The 24327-nt window shown below is 43.5% G+C and overlaps 1 protein-coding gene across 1 annotated transcript in view; it reads right to left on the reverse strand.

Moving 5' to 3' along the window:
* Positions 1 to 24327, reverse strand: part of LOC138165271 (phosphoglucomutase-1) — an 82248-nt gene that overhangs the window by 31900 nt on the left and 26021 nt on the right. Inside the window, exons 2-4 of the mRNA XM_069093416.1 lie at positions 10335 to 10497; positions 9355 to 9501; positions 6871 to 6996 (exon numbers count right to left, since the gene is read on the reverse strand). Of these exons, the coding sequence (XP_068949517.1) occupies positions 6871 to 6996; positions 9355 to 9501; positions 10335 to 10497 (436 nt within the window). The remainder of the gene's footprint in view (positions 1 to 6870; positions 6997 to 9354; positions 9502 to 10334; positions 10498 to 24327) is intronic.

Genomic DNA, 24327 nt, shown 5'->3' on the forward strand with positions numbered 1-24327 from the left:
TCTATACATACTTCTATTTATCAGTGATAGCATCTTCCTTCATACATCCTTTGCAGTTAATTTGGGTGTTTATAATAGTCAAAATGACTTATTCACTCAAAGTTGCAATGTTCTTTTGTTTCTGCTCATTTCACTCTTCATTATTTCATGCACATCTTCCCATGTTTTTCTAAGCTCATTGAGCTCATCATTTCTTACAGCACTCAGTCATTTCCAACAAACACTCCTCATCTATTACATGCATGACGCCTGCTGCCTTCTCCGCCAAGGCTTTGCTTTATTTGCTCTGCATATGTCTCATAAATGCCTAGATTTGTAGAATAGATGCTCCTTGAAGGCAGAGGTCGTTTACTTATGTCTTTGCATTCTTAATGACTAGCAGGCACTTAATAAGTGCTTGTTGACTGGCTGATTGCTTGACCAGAGCTATCAGGAACAGGAAGAAGTTTTATGCTCTAATCCTATCTACAGAAGCTCCCAATACAGTCAGGAGGAAAAAGAATGTGTACATGGAATATTAATTAGCAAATCCATAGTTCAATTCCATCCAATCCAATAAGCCTTTGTTGAGTACCTACTGTGTGCAAGACATGGTGCAACTACTGAGGATCCCAAGGCAAAAACAAAGAGTCTCTTCCCTCAGGAAGTTTCCTTTCATCACATACCTATCACTTAGCAAAGTGTCTGGCACATAGTAGGGGTGTAACAAATGCTTGTCAACTTGATTTGTTCACAAAGGATCTGAATGAGTAGTGTTCAAAGAAATAAATACAACAACCACATAGAAGAATGCCCAAATCACTAATAATCAGAAAAATTCAAATGAAAGCAACTCAGAAGTGCCATGTCCTACACACTGGATGGAACAGGGTGACCAAAAAGGAAAGTGACAATTATGGGAGAAGCTGGAAAAAAGCAGGCATATTAATGTATTCTTGATAATTATGTGAATTTATCGAGTCCAGGGGTGGGGAACCTGTGGTCTCTGGGCCACATGTGGCCCTCTAGGGCCTCAAGTACAGCCCTTTGACCAAATCTAAGTTCAGTCAAAGGGCTATACTTGAGGACCTAAAGGGCCACATGTGGCCTCGAGGCCACAGGTTCCCCACTCCTTCAGTCTTTCTAGGAAGAAATGTAGACTATGCTGAAAAAGTCACTAAGCTGTGAGTGCCCCTTCACCCTGTGACACAACCACCAGGCCTATATCCCAACCAGATCAAAGAAAGAAGGAAAGGACCCTGTGCCCAAAAGGTATTTATCAGCTCTACCGACAGCAACAAAAACTTGGAAACGAAAACAAGAACAGGAGAAAGGCCAGGACAACTGCGAATGTCCTATGTGGAATTTATCATACATTTTAACAGAAAAGCAAGCTGAGCATAATTACAATAATAACAGCTAACATTTCAATAGCAGATGCTATGTGCCAAGTACTGTGCTAAGCTTTATGGTTATAATTTCATTTGATCCTCATGACAATCCTGGGAGGTAGGTGCCATTATTATCCTCACATACAGATAAGGAAACTGAGGCAGACAGGTTAAGTGATTTGCCCATAGCTAGTAAGTGTCCCTAGCACCAACATGATATCCACAGTGCCTATGGTGGCTATGAATATGCCGGCATAATTCTGAATTGCAAAATGTAACAGACTCTCCACATTTAGGACAGAACCAAAACATTTATTCAAACACCAGAAAGCTGAATCTCAATACCAGAAAGCCAAATCCATCATAGCAACAAAGAAATCCATACACAATAACACTGCAGAGGGCAAAGCCATCCCCAAGCCTTCCCCCTGCTAGGGCCTTCCCACAAATAAACACAGCTAGCTGCCTGCTTCTTCTCTCTCCCTCAGCTCCAACTGCTCTGACCAACTTCCTCTCAGCTCTGCTCCACCCCTCCTCCTCCACCCTTTGGCAAGCTCCTCCCACCACAGACTCAAGTGATTCAGGCTTCCATGACTCAAGCAAGTCAGTCTATTAATGGATGGTAAAGATCTTCCCATTAAGCAAAAATGCATTAACAAGACAGTATCTGCAGCCAAATTTGAACTCAAGTCTTCCTAACTCTGCATCCAGTGTAAATGATTGGCTAGCATACAGGGATAACACAATGGTGCTGCCTTGGAGACTAAGCCTTGCCTGGAGTCAACAGCTCTCTTCTGATGCCCTAATGCATTTTCCGGATCCTGCCTTGGGCGGATCATGTTGGCTTTCAAACCACTGCTACCTCCTCTTCCTGCCTCGCCCCTGGATTTGGTGATTCATTTGACAGATGATTTCCCAGCTCCATTCTTTGGACTTCTCGGCTGCTTGCTCAGTGGCTCCCTGGCCCCTGCTATTTAATAACCCTTCATGGCACCAGTCCCTCCTCCAAAGCTCCCTGAGGGCTCACAGGACAGGGCAGAAGCTTTCCTGCCCGATACCATCTCCTTAGCCAGACCCCAGCACCCTGGATGGCAGATGCACAGCAATCACGCAGGAAGTCCCAGCTGCTGACATGACCCTGGGGCGCATCTTTCTGAATACCACAGTGGAGGCAAGTTGACATCTTCGAGGGTGGATTTGATTTTGGACACAACTGAAAGTGCTTTAGAGTCAAGTCTGGCAAATAAAATGTGGGATCAAGCTGGGAAGTACAGCCAAAAACAGAGGGGTGCTTCCAGGTGATGAGCCTCACTTCCTTGTGTGAGTCACTGAAAAGGAGCCCCCCCCCCCAATGGCTGAGTGAGGCTAGCAGCACCGGGACAAATGGGGAAGGCCTCCAAAGGGTCTCCTGGCAAAGGCGCCAGTCACATGAGCAGGAGGTCCTGGGATGCTGGGCTTAAACAGCAGCCCCCTTCCACCAATCACATGTGCTAAGAGGGTTCAGGCATGATCGGCTTGGCCTCTGAGGCAGAACGATGAGCAGCACAGGGAAATGGCCAGGAAACTGAGTTAAGCTGGAGATGAGGGAAGATTCCTAACCATAAGAACTGCTCCAAAGCGGAATGGGCTGCCTGCCTCAACAGGTGGCGGGTCCCACACTTGTCATTTGTGCTCCTGGGGAGACTGAGGCAGGAGGATTCCTTGAACTTGGGAGGGCTGACCTGCAGTGGGCTCAAGCAAAGTCAGTATCAGTAGAAGAGAATGCCGGCAGGGTTCCTGAGGAGGAACAAACCAGCTCAGGTTGAAAATGGAGCCAGTCAAGCTTCCACAGGGCTCAGAGGGAGAATCAGAACCATGAACGGGCCCCAAGCATCCAAGCTGCACGAGATGGAGAAAGAGGTCCCACGCCCCTGCCTACCAGAGGTCCTCAAACAGAGGCCAGAGCAGGCTCCTCAAACTTCCTCCACTCAAGACTCCGTCAGTGCTTCTTAAACTGGGGGTCTCAGGGAATTCTTGGACTGATGGGAGTTGGACTCACTGATATTATGTCCTGTCAATTGAGATTTCAACCAATCATCCAAAAAGCATTTTCTATACACTTATTTTTTTGCCAGGCACATTTCTGGGAGTTGTCCATACTATTCACTTGTAAAATAAAAGTTTATATAGAGCCTTAAAGTCTGAAAAGAACTTTACAGATAGTAATTTTATCTTCATAGTAGAGACCATTTGTGGTGACTGTGTCCAGACCTGAGGAAAGGTGACATGGCATAGAGGAGAGAGAATAGGCCTCAAATCCAGGAAGACTTGGGTTTGAGTCCTGCTTCTGATACGTAGTGTGTGTGTGTGTGTGTGTGTGTGTTTGCCTGTCTGTGTGCATGTGTGTGTGCACATGTGTGTCTATCTGTGTGTGTGCATGTGTGTGTGTGTGTGTACAAAATCCTTATCCTCTTAATATTCTAGGCAATTCCTAAAGGTGGTAAGCTGTTGACCTTCACTGGTAGAGAGAGTGTCCTCAGCAGGAATTCTCTTCAGCCATGCAGAAACAGGTTCAGTCCTTCTCCTCTCCCAGGTACAACGGGCCTGATGTTTGCTGGTTAGGTCACATATGAACTCTAGGGGTCCTGGCGGGCTACAAGCATGCTAGGAGGCAATAGTAGGGTGGGGCAACCCAAAATGCTCAGGAGATAGAGGCCCAGCATCTGCCACAGGCCCCCTCTACTCTTCCCTGGTCAGCCCGGCTGTGAAGTACTCTGTTCAATTCTAAGCACTATACAGGGCCTGGGGAGCCATGAGGAATAGCAGAGAGAAGGGAGGAGGGATGTTTAACCTAGAGAAGAAAATGCTTGTTGACCTCTCAGAAAACCCTCCCCCTTGAAGGATGCCTTCCTTCACTCTGTATGTAGTGATTATCAATATGTCATGTTTTCTCCATTGGAATGTAATCTCCTTGAGGGCAGGGATTTGTGTTTTGTTTTTTCTTTGTCTCTTCTTATCCTAACACACAATAAGCGGTTAATAAACACTTGTTCATTGATAGCAGTCTTCAGATACAGGATCATAGCTTTACAGTGGAGAGGGACCTTGGAGGCCATCAAGCCCAATCCCATCATTTTACAGATGAGAAAACACAAATTGATTAAATGACTTGCCCAGGGTCAAAAAGCTAGGAAGTGTCTGATGTAGAATCTGAACCCAGGTCTTTCTGATTCTGAGTCCAATACTCTGTTATCACACACAACACATATCTGAAAGGCTGGCCTTTAAAAATGGGAGAAGGCTCCCTCTGTATAGATCCAATGATTGATTTTAACTTTAAATGTAAGAACTTACAAATAATCAGAGCTTCCCAATAGTGAAACAAGCTTCCTTACAAAACAAAGCACTTTATTTTTTTTTTTGGAGGGCAATTGGGGTTAAGTAACTTGCCCAAGGTTACACAGCTAGTTTTTGTGTGTGTGGGTGTGTGGGTGTTAAATGTCTGAGGCCAGAACTGAACTGGGGTCCTCCTGACTCCGGGTTTGGCACTTTACTCACTGTGCCACCTAGCCACCCAACAAAGCACTTTATTAAAGATAAAACATTTACTAAATGTTTACTCTCTAAATGCTGGGGATATAAATACAAGCATACAAAACAGTCCCTGCCTTCAAGGAGCTGATACTGTAAGGGAGAAGACCACACAGAAAGACTGTTACAAAGGAAGTTGTTAGAGTTGAGAAATTCAGGGGCAACATGGGGTTGAGAAATGAGGTACCGTGTTTCCCCAATAATAAGACATTGTCTTATTATTTTCTTTGGACAGAAAAACACCAGAGGACTTATTTTCAGGGGAGGGCTTATTTTAATGAACATTGACAGCAATTTTAATAAACAGGTAAATGTGAACAAAAAAATGTACCTTTATTCAATAAGCAAATCACTGGAGAAGAACAGAATGACGCACTCACTGCTGCAGCTCTGATTGGATGCAGCTCGGAGCGTGGCGTGCATTTCACCCGGGGGGGGGGGGGGGGACGGTGCATACAGAGGGTACCGTAATGTAGTGTGTAGGGGAGGGGATCACCTTCACTACAGTAGCAATCTCAATAGGGCTTATTTTCGGGGGAGGTCTTATTTTAGAGGAATCTTACACAGTAAGGGGAGGGCTTATCTTCGGGATAGGTCTTATTATCGGGGAAACACGGTAGACACCTGGGTCCCAGCAAGATGAGCCAAAAGCTCACCCATCAGAGCCCTTCTGTCCCAGGGAAGAGTCTCAGGCTCCAGTGGGAGGGAGATGAGAAGCCATGTATGTGCAAAGCAGGGGTTTGGATAGCTGTTGAGAAGGATGCCATTGAGGGGGACTCAGCACTGGGTGGGAGGCCGAGTGACAGAGCTGCCAAAGACCCTTCCCACAAAAGGGACAGTTGAATGCTTTGAGCTTTGAGTAATTGCCTATTTTGAGTAATAACTAGAAGTTACTACTAACACCATTGCTGTTAGGCAGAGTGCAGAAGAATGAGGAGATATCTCCAAAGAGGAGGAGGAGGAAGAGGAAAAGGAGGAGGAGGAAGAGGAGGAGAGAGGAAAGGAGGAGGAGGAGGAGGAGAGAGGAGGAGGAGGAGGGGGGAGAAGGGAGGAGGACGAGGAGGGGGGAGGGGGGGGGGGGAAGAGGAGGGGGGAGGAGGAGGGGGAGGAGGACTACATTCTCATTCTCCTATAATCAATTACCAATTTACTCTTTCTTTTATCAAAGAAAAAGGACATTTTGGTGGCTCAAGATAAAATTTACCATCTCTAGCAACTGACTGACACTTGAAGAAAAAAGGGAGACCAGTGTAGAAAATGCACTGTATTTTTTGACTGGATGAGAGGTTTCACAACGTTGTATCTCACTCAAAATCTAGCTCCTGGTTCTTTTTTTGTTCCTTTCCTTTCCGAAGCAATCAGGGTTAAGTGACTTGCCCAGAGTCACACAGTTAGTGTCTGAGGCTGGATTTGAACTCAGGTCCTCCTGACTGGTGCTCTAACCACTGCACCACCTAGCTGCCCCTAGTTCCTGGATCTTAATGAGAAAATTTAAAATGGAGAACAAGCCTGTTATTGGCACAGCCTCCAGTTTCATGCTTCAAAGAGAATGATTTTCATCAGTGGGAACAGAACACCTCCATAAACAGTCCAAAAGTAACTCTGTAAAAATATTCTGAGTATAATTTTTTAAGGAACAAATCAATGGTGCGGGACTTGGAGTCAGGAAAACCTGAATTCAAGTCCTGCCTCAGGCACTTACAAGCTGTGTGACCCTGAGTAAGTCACTAAACCTCTGCCTCAGTTTCCTCATTTGTAAAATAAGGAGATTGGACCCTATGGCCTCTCAGGTGCCTTTGGTTCTAAATTTATAATCCTATGAGCATGAAAAATAAAAATCAAAACGAAGATGAAAAGGCCAAATTGTTCACAGCTGTCCAAATCCTGCCCAAGCACCCACACTGCCGTGACTGTGACTGCTATTTCCTACCTCCGTGCATGGCATCGATGCGGATCTTTAGCCTGTTGGGGCCTGAGAGCAGCTCCTTTAGAGCACTGAAGTCAAAGATATTCCTCAGCATGGTGGCATAAGCTTCCACTGAATCCACGATTTCCACTAAAGAAACAAAACAAGATGGAAAGACAGGAGAATTAAACTTACCCTGAAACAGAAATGTGACCCTGGATTTCTTTTTTTAAGCCATGAACTTTATTTTAAACAGAGAGTGATTTCATTAGTATAGAGAACTCCCAGGTGAGGAAATTCCTTCTACCAATGCAGGTAGATACCTTCCAGCCTTACAGAATTGCCTGGGCACTGAGAGGTTACTCCCCCAGGGCCACAAATAAGTATTGGCAGGGAGGGGACATAGAGGATGAGAGAATCAGGATTATAGATTCAGAGACAGAAAGGGCCCAGAGCCCACTGAGCCCAACCTCCCCAGTTTAGAGATTAGGAAATTGAGCCTGATAAATATTCAGTGACTTTCCCAGGGCCATACAAGCAAGGAAATGTGTCAGGTAGGATTTGAACACAGATCTTCCTGATTCTAAGTCCAGGATGGATCTGGTGCATTCCCAGACTGCTTCGACGTCTGAAAATGTGTCAACACCATTGCCACCACCCTTCTGCCCCCAAGCCCCTGCCACGCTGACTTTCCCTTTTCTTTTATAAATGTAGGGCTTCATCAGTGTAGGGGATGGGAGATGGTGCCTGAGCCCTAAGAGTTTCCAAGAAGAAATGTAAGGCAAGTAAGAGATGTGCTAAGGCAACATCAGAGTGTAAATAATCTGGTCCTAATTGACTGGGGGTAATGTGGTACAAGGAAATGAACACTGTGCCTGAAGTCAGAGCACCTGAGTTCAAATCCCAGTTCTGCCTGTGTGGCCTTGGTCATGTTATTTTTCTGGACCTTAATTTCCTCATCTGTAAAACAGGTACATTGACCTCAATCTCTCAAGTCCCTTGTAGCTCTAAATATATGGTAATACAAATCATCCTACAAATCTATTGACCTAATGTGACTTTGGGGGCACAGTTTGACCAAGATTTACTTTATTTTTTTTAATTTTTAAAAAATTTTATCAATGCCTTTTGTTTTTATATCATGGTCATTTTCAGGTAGCCCCTTCCCCTACCACAAGCTTTCCCTTATAACAAAGAAAAATAGCTACGTCAAACCAATACAGAGGCGGTACCTACTGGCACGGACTCCATTCCATGCCCACAGCACTTCACCTCCCGAGGGAAGCAGGAAGTGCATTTCCTCTTCTCTCCCCCAGGACCAAGATGGGGCCTTCCAATGGCACAGACTTCAGCTCTGTTCTAGTCTTTGCTGCTAGCATCATGGTAGTCACTATGTATATTATTTTCTGCTCTTGCCTACATCATTACATCGGTTCATATTAAGTCTTCCCACATACTCTGAATTCCTTCCAGTCGTCATTTCTTATAGTACACTAATATTCTATTATATGATATATGTATATATGACATCTATTATTCCTATAACCCTTTCAGACATTCCCTAAACAACTGCTACCCACTATGTTTCTAGGCATTGCCTACTATCCCAAAAGCCACTGCTGTGAATGTGTAGATATATAGGAAATTTTTCTCCTGGTTGTTATCATTTGGCATATATGCCCAACCTCTGACTCAAAGAGTATGGGCATTTTCATCACTTTCTTAGCATAAATCCAAATGGTTTTCCAAAATGGTTGTACCAGTTTACAGCTCCACTAACAATGAATGAGTGTGCCCATCTTTCCCCTTTGCATATGTTATCTCATTTATTCCTCACAACAGCCCCATAAGGAAAGTGCTATTATTATCCCCATTTTTACAGCTGAGGAAATGGAGGCAGTCAGAAGTTAAGAGATTTTCTCTGGGTCACTCAGCTAGTTTAGTGTCTGAGTTAGGATTCAAACTCAAGCATTCTTCACTTCACGTTCAACAGTCTGTCCACTGCATCACCTAGCAGCCCTAATATTTGTTCATATCCTTTGACCACTTACCTATTGGAGAGTCTTATTTAATGTCACTAAGAGATGATGTAGCTCAAGTCCCTTATTTTACAAGAGACAGAACTGAGGCCCAGGGATGAAGTGTCCAAGGTCAGAGAGCCCACCTCAGTGAACATTTCACTACAAACAGGTTTTGGTTGATGCTGGAGCACACCATTCCCTCCTCAGTGGGAAATACAGAATGTTTACTATGTAGGGACATATGTCACTGGGCTTTCCCTTCTTACAAAGGCAGAAGCAATGGGAGACTAGTTATCACAAAAGGAGGGCTTGTGCTATCAAAACAAAAGGCTTCAATGAATTTTTATATAAAGAGAGTTCAGGTCATTTCATTAATGTACGTGAAGCATCTGAAGGGACAGGCTGTCTTCCAGAGCTGCAAAGCCAACTTTCCTGAGAAAACCTGGGGCTAAGGATGCCAGGGCTGAGTTGAGGGAGGGCTACATGCCTGTGAATGGCTTAAACTTGTTCTCCAGGTCAAACTGCTGTTTCCCAAGAACGCTGAGGTTGACTTTCAAGTCTGGGCAAATCGCATATTCTTCAATTGTCTTACTGATCTGGAAGATTTTCTCTGTGATGGCTTCAGGAGCTGGTCCTGGAAATTAAACAGCAAACCCTGGGTTACTAAAGGATGGTCACAGAGGGAACAAGGCATTCAGAAAACAAAGCTGAGCAATTCATATGCATTAATGGATCCCTGGTACTTCCCATTCATTAGGAGTTAGAGTCAGAAAGAAACTTGGAATCTGTCTCCCTCATTTTACAAATGAGGAAACTGAGGCCCAGATAATGAGGTGATTTATACAAGGCCACCAAGGTAATGGGAGTGTTTAACGCAGAGAAGGGAAATCTCAAATCTCTCACCTCTCCAATCAATCTTATACACAGGTAGGTGCCAAAATGATTTTCCTGAAGGGTAAGTCTGGCCATGTACCCAGAATCTGGAGGTGGGGGGAAGAGAAGGGGACAAGCATTTATTAAGCACCTACTATGTGCCAAGCACATTGGCAATATTATTTCATTTGATCCTCACAACAACCTGGGGAGGTAGGGTTTTTTTATTTTACATTTGAGGAAACTGAGCCAGACAGAGATTAAGTCTTCCTGCCTCCAGCCTGGTGTTCTATGTACCGAGCCACCTAGCTGCCCAAGGGAACCTACCCAACATGTTGGATGGCCTTCCTTGAGTTCTCCTAACACCGGATGGGTTTTATGGGTGTTGTATTAGCATTTTTTCCCTCAAATTTCCTTGTAAGGCAACCTGTTGCCTCCAAACAAGTAAGGAGGAATGAGGGTCCTGTTTGTTTTCATAGAAAAGGAAGCAAAGAGACAAAAAGGCCAAGAACCTTACTGAGAACATCATCCTTGAACCCGGGTCTCCTTCAGTGCAGGCAGGTGTCTCATTCACTGACAGATAAACCAACTCACCTCCATTGGAAATGTTGAACTTGATTCCAAAGTCTCCATTAGGGCCGCCAGGGTTATGACTGGCCGTCAGAATGATCCCTCCAATGGCTTTGATTTTCCTAATGATGCAGGACACAGCTGGGGTGGAGAGAATGCCATTCTGCCCAATCACTAGTCTTCCAATCTAGAAGAGAAATCCACACCATACAGAATTTTAAACAGCTATAAGTGCAATCTACAAGATGATGGAGCAGATGGTGGTTTAGAAGACCTGAGTTCAAGTTTTGTTTCCGATATACACTAGTGGTATTACCTTGGGCAAGCCACTTGAGCTCTGGGAAGCTCTAGGGGCCCCAAGCAACCTTCAGAGCTGTGGACGAGCTGGCAGTCTAACCAGGAGTAAGGACATTCCACTCCATAAATGCCCTTGCTTGGATGAAACAATGGGTCCAAATCAAGCCAACAATGCCCAAGGAGCTGAGACTTTAACCAAACTCTTTCCGATTCCCAATTCAGAATTTTGTTATTTACTTCACCAGACTCCTTGCCACAAATAACCCAGAAGAACTACTGCCCAGAATAAAATGCCAGGGAGAAACTGAAAAAAGAATGTCTCTATTTCCTCCAAGCAGAGAGTTGAGATTCTCTTAATAACAACACTAGAAAAGCCTGAACAAAATGTCTGAATGGCATCCTCTGTGGGGCCACAAGAGTTGGACAACATCATTGAGACTGCAGGCTATTTCCCAGACTTCAAGGATGACCCAGAAGGGGAGGAAATCTTTAGCAAATCCCCACATACACCAAAATATTTACAACAAGATTGGGGGGGGGGCGGGAAGAAGGGGGATGGGATAGTTGCAAAGAACCGGGAACAACATAGAAGCCTATTTGTTAAGGAATGGCTGAAACCCATGGCGATGCATAGATTTAAAGGATCATACTAAGAAATGAATAAGAAGAATTCCGAGAAGAAAAAGAAGAATTAGAGAAACTGACTTAGGCTGAAAGAAGGAGAACCGGGAATATATAGCAGGAATCCAATAATATAAATGGAGAGAAGGGGGAAATCATTGAAACTGAATGCTGAGAAATGATAACGGCCAAGCTTGGTCCCAAGGAAGGGGCATGAGAAGTCACCCCCTCTATGTCTCTGCAGAGGTGGAGGACCGGAGGTAGGGAATACTGTAGATGTAACAATAATGCACTGGGGAGTTCTCCTGAGCTGCTTAGCTTCTTTGAGGGATGCCTCTCCAGGAGGGAAAAGAAGGAGGCTACACTGGGAAATAAAGGAAATGGAAAATCAAGAAGAAGCTGAAAAACCACACCTCTCTAGAGCAGTTTGTCCTCTGGTCTCTCTTCCCTATAACTCAACCAAGTACAGTGGAAAGACTACTAGAATGGAAACATGGGTCCTGGGTCCAAACGCTGCCTCTGCTCTTCACCATCTCTGTGACCTTGGGCAGAGTCACTGAACCACTCTGAACCTCAGTCTTCTCATCTGTGACATGACAACAAAAATGTGTTACTCAGTCATTTGGCCATATCTGACTTTCATGGACCATATTATCTATAGAATTTCTTGGCCAAGATATTGGAGTGGTTTGCCATTTCCTTCTCCAGTGGATTAAGGCAAATAGAGATTAAGTGACTTGCCCACAGCTAGTAAGTGTCTGAGGTCAGATTTTAACTCAGGTCTTCCTGACTCCAGGCCCAGAACTCCATCCACCGTGCCACCTAGCCACCTCAGAAACAAAAATCTCTGCCCTCCATTCCTGCCTTCTGCTCACACACTCACTGGGGCTTTGTGGACCACTCAGGAGCTCATTCTTGAGCCCCGTCCACCTTCCCAGAAGGGATCCTTCAAATTTAATCTGAGTACATTTTACATACACGTATTAACATTCACGTTGTTTCCCCTCAGTCATACTTCAAGGTCTTTGGGGGCAAAAACTGCTTCATTTGTATCCCTAGCTCATCGCATACTGCTTGGCACACTGGAGAGTTTCAATAAATGTTTTCTGAAGTGAAAGAAGACTAGATTTAAAGTCAGAGGACTTGGGTTCAAATTTTGGTTCTGCCACTTACTATCAGTGTGATTTTGGGTAAGTCATTGAACCTCTATGGGCTTTGAGTTCTTCAACTTCCATATGAAAGGGGAGGGGGCTGGAACTGGATAACCTTGAAGGCCTCTCCATCTCTAGGATTCTAAAAATTCCAATAGATTGAATGGTGTATCTCTAGCAGGGCTCCTTAACCCTTTCCATGTCTCACTGCCCGCTCCACAAGCCTGGTGATACCAGACCCCTTCCCAGAATTGTGTTTGTAATGCATAAAAAGAAATACACAGCACCCCATAGAAAATAGATTATATTGAAATACTATCAAGACATTATAAAAACAAACTCATAGAGGCCAGGGTAAGAACTCCCTGACCTCCATGAAGGGGGATAGGAGGACATAGTAAAATTATTCCAAGTTAAGCTTCTGGGACTGATGTGTGAAGCAGCCAATGCTGACCTAGGCTGGAACACTGAGCTGAATGTTCTCAGAGGCCAGCTCCAGTGGGACTGGGAGGCCAACATCACTCTGGGAGACTGAGCCAAGGGCACAGGAGGGAAGGGCTGGGGAGCAGAATACAGCAGGACAGGAGGAAATGCTGAAGTCATCTATTTCATTGGTGGTTGCATTCACTGCTCCCCAATCCCACAGAATAGCCAAGGTCAGGTTTCCTTGGCCTGCTGGTTGTACACAGTGGTATCCTCATGTTGAAACATATCAAACTAACTACCCTGGGCACAGGATGGGGTATCAATATTCCACATGGGCTTCGCCAATCTTTGACTCTGTGCATCATGATTTCCTGAATATGGAGACAGTATGAATTTATATAAAACCTAAGGGAAACTTGGCATTCATGAGTCTTATATTTTATATTATATTATGTAATTCATCTAAAAATACTGGGGGAACGGGAAGGAGACAGCAGGCTGAACACAGGAAAATAGACATCTAATATACTGCCCTATTTAATAATCTCTGGGATCTTGGAGCTGGGAGGGGATAGCCGTCCACATACTGTAGTCTATGGGAATGAGCCTTCAATGCCTTGGTGCCCCCCCACCCATGCCCTGTCTTTTGGCTGTCATAGTTGTACAAAGGCTTATCATCTTCAAAATGTTAAAATGGACAAAACTGGGGGCATATTAAACAAATAAAAATAAGTCTCTTCTACACACAACCATAAACACACACATACACACACACCCCACAAACACACAGAGACACACGTAGACAAAGACACACACACATAAACACACTCTCACATACACCACACACATACATATACATGCACACACAGACACACATACACACACAGCATGTTGAGTTTGATCAAATCATAAGATCAAAGACTTAGATCTGAGATATTATAGGTAATACGAATATTAAATAAAATTTGTTATGATTCAATAACAATTCAATCATAAAATATTAAATGACTGAAATATTAAATAAAAAATTAAATAGAGTGCTTTAAGGCTTACCAAATGCTTTACAGACACGATCTCATTTGATCATCACAACAACCCTGTGAGGTAGGTGCTATTATCCCCATTTCACAGATAAAGAAATTAAGGCAAAGAGAGGTTAAGTGACTTGCCTAGGGTCACACAACTAGTAAGTGTCTGAGCCAGGATATGAATTCAGGGCTTCTTGACTCCAAGCCCAGCACTCTACCTACTATGACTACTAACTGGCATCTTATAGATGAGGAAAGCAAGGTAAGCTATGAGTGCTTTATTACTATTATTATTAATTACCACCATCAGATGAGATATATGTAAAACGCCTTGTAAACTTTAAAATATATATATATGTAATGCCATATAAATGCTATTATCATCATTGTTTTGGTTCAGATGTGATATCAGTGGGGAACTCCCAGAGTGGACACCCCCTTCGCCATCGTAGTTCAGTCAGTCTTCTGGAACTCAGGGACTTGGAGAGATGTTGGGGATATTACAAAGTTAAGTGACTTGTCCAGGGTCACAGAGGCAGCGTGTGTCAGAGGCTGAGCCTGAACCTAGTTCTCCCTGGCTCTCACCAGCCCAGCTCTCTTACAAATACATGCTGCCTTTCAAAAGCTTTATTAACTCTTTTAAATAATTCATTTGAGAGCCTATCAGGCAAGCCTTGGCTCCTTAAATCACAGAGGCTGCTTTTAATAAGTCATGCCCTTGAAAAAAGGCAGGGATAACTAACTCTGGGGTTGTGCCTGCTGGACTCAAGGCAGAGCCACCCTAATATACCACTTGGCCATTGAGTATCACTTAAATGTATTATTTAGCAAACCTATGCCTCATAAATAAGGCCAAGTTCATAGGCTCTGCCTGAATTACACATTTTCCCTGCCTTTCCCCCCACTCTTTAGCTCCACACAGAGATGAAATGAAGCCAGATCTATCACGGCCAAAGCAGGCAGCGTCCTCTGCCCCCCTCACTGGGCGAGATGGTTGCTAGAGAATAATGTTCCATCGACTCTCGCTCAAAAGATTAAGAGCATCTTGATGCCATTCCCTTCCCAGCTTCCCTTCAGAGATAAAATTTACTGCACACCATATTTTAGCTTAAAAATGTGGATGCCTCCTAATCACTTCATATTGGAGCACCTTATCAGCAACATTACAGCCGCCAAGACCGTGTGGGGCACCTCACCCTAGCAGCAACCGGCATGGGACCCCATTACCAACAGTGGAATCTCAGAAGAGCTTGGCTGCTTGGCTGGCTGGGCTGGCTGCGCTGGGTTGGGGGTTCTTTGTTTGGTTTGGTTTCAGACTGGCTTTTGTGATCACACCTGCTCAGGGTGCCCCTGAAAGTGATGAATGCAAGGCTCCTTTGGCTCCTGTGTGCCGCCTTTGGCTCCCAGGGCAGACTGTTTATTTTTTTTTTCCCAAGTGGTGAATATTAAAGATTGTACTGCAGGGATGTGAATGTCTGTCTGACATTTCTATACATCACCTACAATATTTAAAATAGACAGCTACATGTTTTAATCCAACTAGGGCAAAGTAGGAATGTGCCAGTGATGTCCGTGATTACCAACCAGGGCGTCTGTGTCAACTGTTATATTAAGAGCAGGGCCTTTTGTTCTGATGAATCACAGAAGCCAAGAGTTGGAGTCCTCGGGTGCCCGCTCATCGAGCCAATATGATTTTTTTTTCCAGGATACAAAGCTGTGGCTGAGCCTTCTCCCCGGCCCTTTAGGGGTTATTATCTCTATCCCACTGCACAAACTCACTATAAACAGGCCTTCTTTGTGGACCAGGTTATTAGGAGCAGGTCCCCTGGCACAAGGGCCACTTGGAAAGCCTACACCGAAGATTTTCCAGTTCCCTCCCAAGATCTCTGCAGAATAGCCCCATCCATAAGAAACTGCGGGTCCTGGGTTTTGTTTGCCTCTTTGACAAGTGGCTGAACTACAACAAGGAGACCATTGAAAGAAAAGAAAACCTTCTCCCCCCCCCCCCGCCCCCATTCATTAGTACCAGCTTCAGAGAATACAGTCCTCCTGGACGCCCCTGAGAAAACAGTTAAGGGGACAGTTTACAGTGAGATTTCTCTCTCTCTCTCTCTCTCTCTCTCTCTCTCTCTCTCTCTCTCTCTCCTTTTCTTTCTTCCTTTTTTATTTCTCTCTCCCTTTCTTTTCTCTTTTCTCATCTTTGTTTTTCTACCTCTTTTCTTCTCCCTTTTTTCCTCTCTTCTCTTTTTTAGTCTTTATATTTCTTTTCCTTATTTAGTTCTATTTTCTCTCTTCTATAGTTTTCTCTCTATTCTCTTTCTCCTTGTCACATTTTGGCCTTTATTTTTCTCTCTTCTTTCTTCTTTTCTCTCTTTCCTCACTGTTCTGTCTTTATCTTTTATTTCCTTGTCTCTTTTCTCTAGTTCTTTTTTTATTCTTCCTCTTTTTTCACATTTCCTTATTTTCTCTTTCTTTCCTTATCTTGCCCTCTTTCTTTTCTCTTTCATCAGTCTTTGTTTTCTCACTTTTATTTCTTTCCCTTCCCACCCCTCTCTCCTTTCTCTCTCTCTTCCTTACCAAAAAAATTAATAAATAACATAGAGATTTCACAGGAGTCAGCACTACAGACAAACAGCAGCATAACTCTACCTTCTAAAGCAAATAGTCATACACCCTTTTTCTTAAAAGAAAGCAATTTAAAGACTACTTACATGATTTCATTCAATTCAATCCAGCAAGCAATGATTAAGTGCCTGCTGTATGCTGGACATCCAAAGACAAAAACGAAAACCCTTGCCATGAGAAGCAACCTTTGGAGTGACATTAAAACTCTTCTATATTAGAAGGCTTGATGTGCGTTTCCAAACACACCCCCACACCTGGGCATGCTGAGCCCAGACCACTCCTTTTTCCTATTTATAAAAAGAACAGATTCTCTATCGGGAGAGCAAGGGATCCATCAAGATACCCACCCCATTGGCGGCAGCCATCTGCACTATTGTTTCTACGGCTGATGTATTAAAATATCTCCCATCTCCACCAACCACCATGGAGGAGCCCTGCCGGTCTTTTAAATCTATGCAAAAGAAGATGCTTTGGATAAAATTCTCCAGGTAGCTCGGCTTTGTCTCAAAATAATAGGTCTTCTTCCGTAACCCGCTGGTTCCCGGTTTCTGGTCATGGTAAGGAGCTGTGAGAAAAGTCAGCAGTGGGACGGGACCGTCTTCCATGTTTCTCTTTGTAAGGAAAATCTGAGTTGAAATCACATATTATCTTCCACTTGCTTCGGGTTGGCGGTGGTTATTTCTATTCCAGAGAGAGGTATCTATGCAGTCCCCTGATAGCTCCCGAGCCCTGAAGATTGTCAAAGGAGCTAAACCTTTCCTTTACTTGCCCTGGAAGCAAATGGATCTGAGTCAGCTGCTAAAGCTACTGGAGACACAAGGAGGGGCACAAAGTTAAAAAAAAGTCTTTCTCTGGGGCCCCCAAACTTCTCAGAAAAGGGCCCTTCTGCAAACAGCCCCCTGCAGTCCCCAGCCGAATGCCTCCCACTGAGTTCTGCCTCATTTTCCCCCTCGGGTGGAGAGGGCTCTAGAGGGTGGTGCATGGATCAGGGTTCAGTTACACACACCACATTGGTGCCAGCCTCTGCTTGTCAGGCCAAATGAAAGCAGGGAGCAGATTCAGCCCTCAGAAGCAGGTCCAGCCCAAGGATAAGGTACCCCCTTGTGGCTCTTGCTGCCACCACTGCCCTGCCACTCCCTTCACCAAGTCTGCTTTGGGAAGGCCATCTGGGAATGGCATTCTGAAGTTCAAGTTGCCCTGTGTAGCCCAGCAAGTTTAAAGGTCACTCTTAAAATGGAAGAGGTAGCTTGGAGGCCTAGTGTTTCCTTATAGCCAGTCTTGTCAGTGACATAGCCAAGAGCCTTCCTGATCCAAACACTCATAAAGGGTTAAAGGGTGGGGGGGAGGGAATGCATCTCACAAAACAGATTTATTCCCTCACCACCAAAGGTTTGAACAAAATGGCATTCAGCACTCGAAGATTAGTGATGTACAAATGTTCCCCAAGTGCTGAAACAGCCCTTTATTTCTCTAACATATGGGAAAGGAGGGTGGGGGGTAAGAGCAGACCAAATATTTGAAAACTCAAGTAATAACAGAATAAAAGCCCAAGTTTCCTAAATTTATGAGATTTAATCTGCTCGAAAGAAGGAAAACTGACATGAACCCAAGGCTAAAGAGAAGGACTTGAAAGCTCTATAGAGAAATGGCACAAGAGGGAGATGCAGTGAGGAGCTTGGCTAGGGAGCCAACATCAAAGTCCGGACGGCCCACCTCTCGTATATGCTGCCTACTGGGAACCAATCAGTGCCCTAATTAGTGATCTCGGACTTTACACTGCAAAGCAGATCCCAGTCTACATTGGCATAGGGGTAGAGATAGAGATCTCTAGATGGATGATGAATGGATGCACATCTTATGTCTATTAAGATATACATAGATCCATATATTTTATGTCTATAGATCTACATCTATCTAGATATCTATCTCCCTTTACCCATAAAATCACAGGTCTAGTCTAAAAAGTCTATGAAGTTCTAAGAAATAATATCTTAATTTTACTTTAAAATTCTCAGCCCATTTGGACAGTTGGCATTTCTATCACACTCTTGGAATAGTAATAAGGAGAGTAATTCCCTTTTTAGAGATGAGGAAACTGTGACTGAGAAAGGACATGTCCAAGGTCTCACAGCTCACAAAAGTCTGAGGTAGGATTTGAGCTCAGGTCTTTGTGACTCCAAGATCATCATACTACCCCGTTGTTGCTCAATCATTGAAATGATACTAATGATTTATTTAAACACATACATGTACACTCCCATCATGGCTCAGTAGCAGATGGAAATTAAAAAGCCTCCATTTCAAGGTTCCAAGAACCTGAGCATGTTTCTATAGTAAAAGTAAACTGAGGATATTTATACAATATTTAAGAGCCTTTGAAAGAAATGCCTAAAAGAGTCAAGGTTTTCAAGGGAAGGATAAATAACCCTTTGGGAAACAAAATCTAGCTAGCTAGATTCTAACTGCTCTGTCAAGCCAAGGTTAGAAAGAAAACAGACACAGAACATTTCCTTGAATTCTCCTGGGCAAAGAGGGATGGGTATCAGAGGGGCTGCTCACTGCTTGAAACAACACAGCTAAAAGTACAAATGTTGAGGCCTTGGAGCACAGGACAGCCTACAGAGCTGCTGGCCATCATCTGCCAACAGGCAGGCAAGGCTGGCCCAAGGGCAGAAAACAGTCTGATTCCTCACTTTAAAGATAACAATCCCAATTTTTAAAATTCAAGTTGAAAACATGTGAGTTCAGAAGCAATTTAATTAATTAGGTAGGAGGAAGTAGGGTCTGTACCTAGCATTTCATTGAAATAGGGAATTCCCAGGGGGAAAAAAATCTATGCAAAGCCCCACCTGTCCCACAATCCTATAAAGTTTCACAGAAAGGCCCAGTGACTTGACCAGGGTCCCATGTACAGAGACAGGTATTGAACCCAGCAGCCCTCTACCCATATGCCTTTGCTATCTCTCAAAGAGTTTTTTTTAGTTAATTTTTTAAAATCCTTTATTGATTTTAAGTGGAGAGTTTAAAGATTCATTTAAAAACAATAGATGGTTTTAATACCTTCAATTCCACAAGTATTTCTTAAGTTGTTATCATGTGCAAACACTCAAGATGCTGGTCACTGGGAATAAAAATATAAGAAATGAAACCATCCCTCCCCCAAAAGAGCTTAAATTCCATAGCTGGGTTATTGATGGTTTTTTCTTCATGAAACACAGCAACTTGTTTAAAACTCAATGAGAGTGCTTTGAAATGCATTGCACCCTTAGGATATATGCACATGGTTCTCAAAAGAAGAAATGTAACTTATTATGAACATACTGAAAGAAGGTTCCAAATAACTAAAAATGAGAGATATTAACATCAAAATACCTCTGAGATTTTCCTCACATCCAACAAACTGGCAAAGATTACTCATGATGGAGAGAGTTAATATTAAAGGGGCTTCAGCAAGACAGCATACTAATACATTGTTGGTGGACCTGTGAATTTGTCCAGCCATTCTAGAAAGCAATTCAGAATTAGGCAAAGAAAGTGACTAAAATGGCTATACCCTTTGCCCCAAAGATTACACAGCTAGGCATGGGCAGCAATGAGATCAGTAACAACAAAAAAAAGGCTGCAGATACACCAAAATTTGACTTTGGGGAGCAGGAAAAAAAAAGAGGAAAACAAGGAGATACTCATGGAACCAGCACAGCTAAGCAAATTGTAGTAATGGGATATTACCAGACTTTAAGAAACAAATGTGATAAATGCAAAGAAATGTGAGAAAACTCGTGAACGGATACAGAGCAACATTAAATAAAACCAGGAAAATAGCATGCACAAGGACAAAAAGTGGAAAGTGGAGAGAATGACCACAACCAAACAACTGAAACTGAGTCATGACATGATAATGACCAGAGAGATATGAGGAAGAACTTTCTACTTTATCGCAGAGATGGGAGACTAGAGTGTGGAAGCCTCTTCTCCTATTTCATTATAGAGATGGGGGCTGAGAGTGTGGAATAATACATGTTTGTCAGATTTGGGGGAATGTGTTACTTAGCTCTACCGAACTGTTTTTCCCTTCTCTTTTTTATTTCATGTTATAAGAGGTGAAGGGTACAGAACATCAGGAAATGTGGATGATATTTAAAAGACATCAATAAAATTATATATATTTTAAATCAACTCCACTACTTATAAAATTTCAAATCTAGCTTTTCTTAGCATTTGGGCAGGCTCTGGGGTGTCCATTTACAGAAAGGTCAAATTACTGCCATCCAAGATCATTCCTAAGGTTACTGGTTGCAGTAAGGGGTAATGGAAATACCACTGACCTAGGAACCAGTCTACTTGGAGTCTACTCCTGGCTCAGTCATTAACTAGTTGTGTGACCTTAGGTGAGTCACTTAAGCTGTTTAGCCTTTACTTTCCTCACTAGTTAAAAAAAAAGAGAGATTGAACCAGATGATTCTAAGATTTTGCTGAGCCCTAAAATCCTATGATTGATTCTACGTATGAATCTGGACATAACTCGATGGTGCAGCAACTGCCCTTGGTAGTTTATGAGAAAACCAGTTTCTTGACTAAGACCCCCAAATCCCACAACAATGACACACTTCCCTCTTTTCATTGTAGCAGAGAAGATTAGTAGTGACCCACGATGTCAGACGCAGATGATACATCGTTTGGTATTTCTGAAATGCTGTTTTTCCTTTATAAATTTTTGTCCAAGGGATGGCTCACCAAGTGAAAAGAGGAATATATTTGGAATTGAATTACACCAAAAAGCATCAAGGAATATTTTTATTTTTAAATCAAATCTGAAACAGCAACAAAGAAATATTTTTAAAAGAATGAAAGAAAGAAATCCCACTCCAGATACAAGGACACTTTGGCAGAATTTTGCCTTTCTATCTTAAGCCAAAGTTGATCCTCCCGCCTGATGTATCATGCTACTAGTGTCTTTTTTGGTGCTGGTCACGTGCCAACCCCTACCCACAAGGAGCTGTGTTTGAGTGAGACTGGCTCTTCAGAATCACATCATGAGCAACCCCATGTGTCTGGCGCCAACTTAGGCACTCGGGACAAACTAAAGCAGCTAGCTACAATTCTCCAAAATAAGCCTGGCTCACAGTTTCATGGACACCATATAAAAATCTTACTAGAAACTGCAGTGCTAGATGGGCTGTGACGCACGGTAAAAAAGAAGGCATTAAAACATTAAGCTCTCTCAGACGCACACGCTAAGTGGGACAGCTATTAAGAAACTCATTTGTTTCAGCTCTCTCCCCCAAAGGTTGAACTTCATCTTCAGAAACATTGCTGCTGAGCATAGCAAACCCAATTTGGCATAATGAATTCTCCTAGGTTGCCAGTGCTCCTTCACGATGACAGAAATTACATTTAGTCCACATGGGCCAGTTAAAGATGGCTCCCTTCACACAAGGACCTTTCATACCAATCGGAGGTCTAATCAATTTCATGATGGCAGAGTTATGAACCCTTCCTCTCCTGGTCTCTCTGGGGCTCCAGCTCCTAATCAGGCTGAGGCTGAGACAGACGGGGCAGAAGCGATCAGAGAATCGCAGACCTACAACTGGAAGGCACCTCTAGTCCAGCCCTTTAGCTGGACAGATGAGGCAATGGAAGCCCACAGAGGTTAAGTGATTGGTCCAAAGTTACACAGATTTAAGCATCAGAGGTGGAATCTGCACCCAGGTTCTGATTCTAGAGTCAGTGCTCTTTATTTCTAGTAGAATACAATGGAAACTCTCTAATAACCCAGGCTGCCACTTCAGAACCAAAGCCAAGAAAGGCCAACCCACCAATGAGGATCATCAGTCCAGAAATGGTCATGGAGTGTCTGCCTGCCTACTCTGCCCAAGATACTGTGCTGACGGATGGGAGAGGGACACAAGAACTGAATGGACTGTAACAAAGTAAACCTTGAACTTGGAGAGAGCTAAGAGACATTCGAAAGGCTAAGGAAAGCCAAGCAAACCAGCTGATTTTGATTCAGTCAGAGAAAAGTCCCCACAACCAGGACCATTCAAAATGGAACAGGCAGCCTCAGGGAGCAGGTTGCCGCACAATGGAAGCCTTTAAGCCTGGGCTCCATGACCCATTGTATAGTATATCACAGAGGGGGATTCCTGTTCAGGGAATGATGATGAGAGGGCTTCTGGGTCCTGTCCAACACAAGGATTCTGCAATTTTAGGATGACCCAACCCCCCAAAGGACAAACATACCACCAGGTGAGGCTCGAAGTATACAAATCATTTTTAAGTGTGATAACAATAATAAGAGCATTTATGAAGTGCTTTAAGGTCTGGACAGCACTCTACACACATTTTTTCACTTGATCCTCACAATAGCCCTGGCAAGGAGGTGCAATTGTTATCTTCTCCATTTTTACAGTTGTAGAAAATGAGGCACAAGGAGGTTGTGACTTGCCCAGATTCACACAGCTAGTCAGTGTCTGCGGCAGGATTCAAACTCAGGTCTTCCTGACTCCTAGCCAAGCCTGCTGCCTCAATGACATACATACAATACATATAAATCCCTAGAGCAGAGGATAGCTCATGCTAAGTGTCATGAGATGTACAACTGGCCCTAAAATGGAGAGTCAACCAATCAACAAACTTCATTAAGCACTCACTGTGGACCAGACATTGTGCTGAGCTATCGGGAGGCAAAAAAAAGGGCAAAAACAGTCTCTCCCCTCAAGGAGCTTATATTCTAATGGGACACAACATTCAAACAATATGAACACAGAAGAGAGATAGAGAAATGATGGATAGATGGATAGATAGATAGCTTATAGATACATAAATAGATGCTTGTGATAGATATGGAAACTAGAGAGAGAGATGATAAAGATAACAGAAAGATAGATATACTGGCAGATAGATAAGTAAACAGACAGATGATAGATACATAAATAAACAGTTAAGCAGCCAGATGACAGATGGATAGATACATGGATGGATAGATAGATAGATAGACAGACAGACAGACAGACAGACAGACAGACAGACAGACAGACAGACAGACAGACAGATAGATAGATAGATAGATAGATAGATAGATAGATAGATAGATAGATAGATAGATACGCAGTGTAAATGAAAGGTAATCTCAGAGGGGAAGCACTGGTAATGGGGTGTGAGGAAATCCACTCATTTCTGGGGGATAACAGAATTTCGGAGTTGGAAGAGTGGACCTCAGATGCCTCCTAGTCCAACCATCCCTGACAAAGAGCCCCTGGATGACCAAAGGCCACCCAGCCTTTGATCAAAGACTTCTGCTGAGAGGGCATCCTGCCTCTAGAGCCCATTCTACTTTGGGACTGACCTAATTGTAAGGCATTATTTCCTTAAGTTGAGCCAAAATTTATCCCTTTCCAACTCCCAGAGACTGCTCCTGGTTGAGCCCTTCGGGTTCAAACAAGATCCATTGAATGTCCTTTTTCCATGACAACCCTTTATCCTGTGATGGGGCAGGGGAGTGGGGAGGAGGAAGATGCTGGGCAAAGTGGCTTCTGAGGTCCCTTTGAGTTCTGAGATTCTGTGGCCCTTTGATCAGCCCCCTTCATCTGGAACAGACAGAGAAGTCTTCAGTAAGCCCAATAGGGGCCCAGGTCCATCCATGCCCCAGGCAGCAGCAGAATGCACCACAGCTGTTTACACATTTCAGATACAGCCAATGTATGGATTTGTTTTGTAAGACTCTACTTATCTGTCATAAAGAAGAGTTTTATTTTATTGGGGGGGAATGTTAAAGGGGGAGTAACGGTGATACAAAAAAGGGAAAAAAGAAAATAGTGTCAATAAATCCTGAGAGAGAGAGAGAGAGAGAGAGAGAGAGAGAGAGAGAGA

Source organism: Petaurus breviceps, unplaced genomic scaffold (genome assembly GCF_028583685.1).
Source record: "Petaurus breviceps papuanus isolate PSGF00001 unplaced genomic scaffold, PetGlider_PUasm1.0 208, whole genome shotgun sequence".
Lineage (NCBI taxonomy): Eukaryota > Metazoa > Chordata > Mammalia > Diprotodontia > Petauridae > Petaurus > Petaurus breviceps.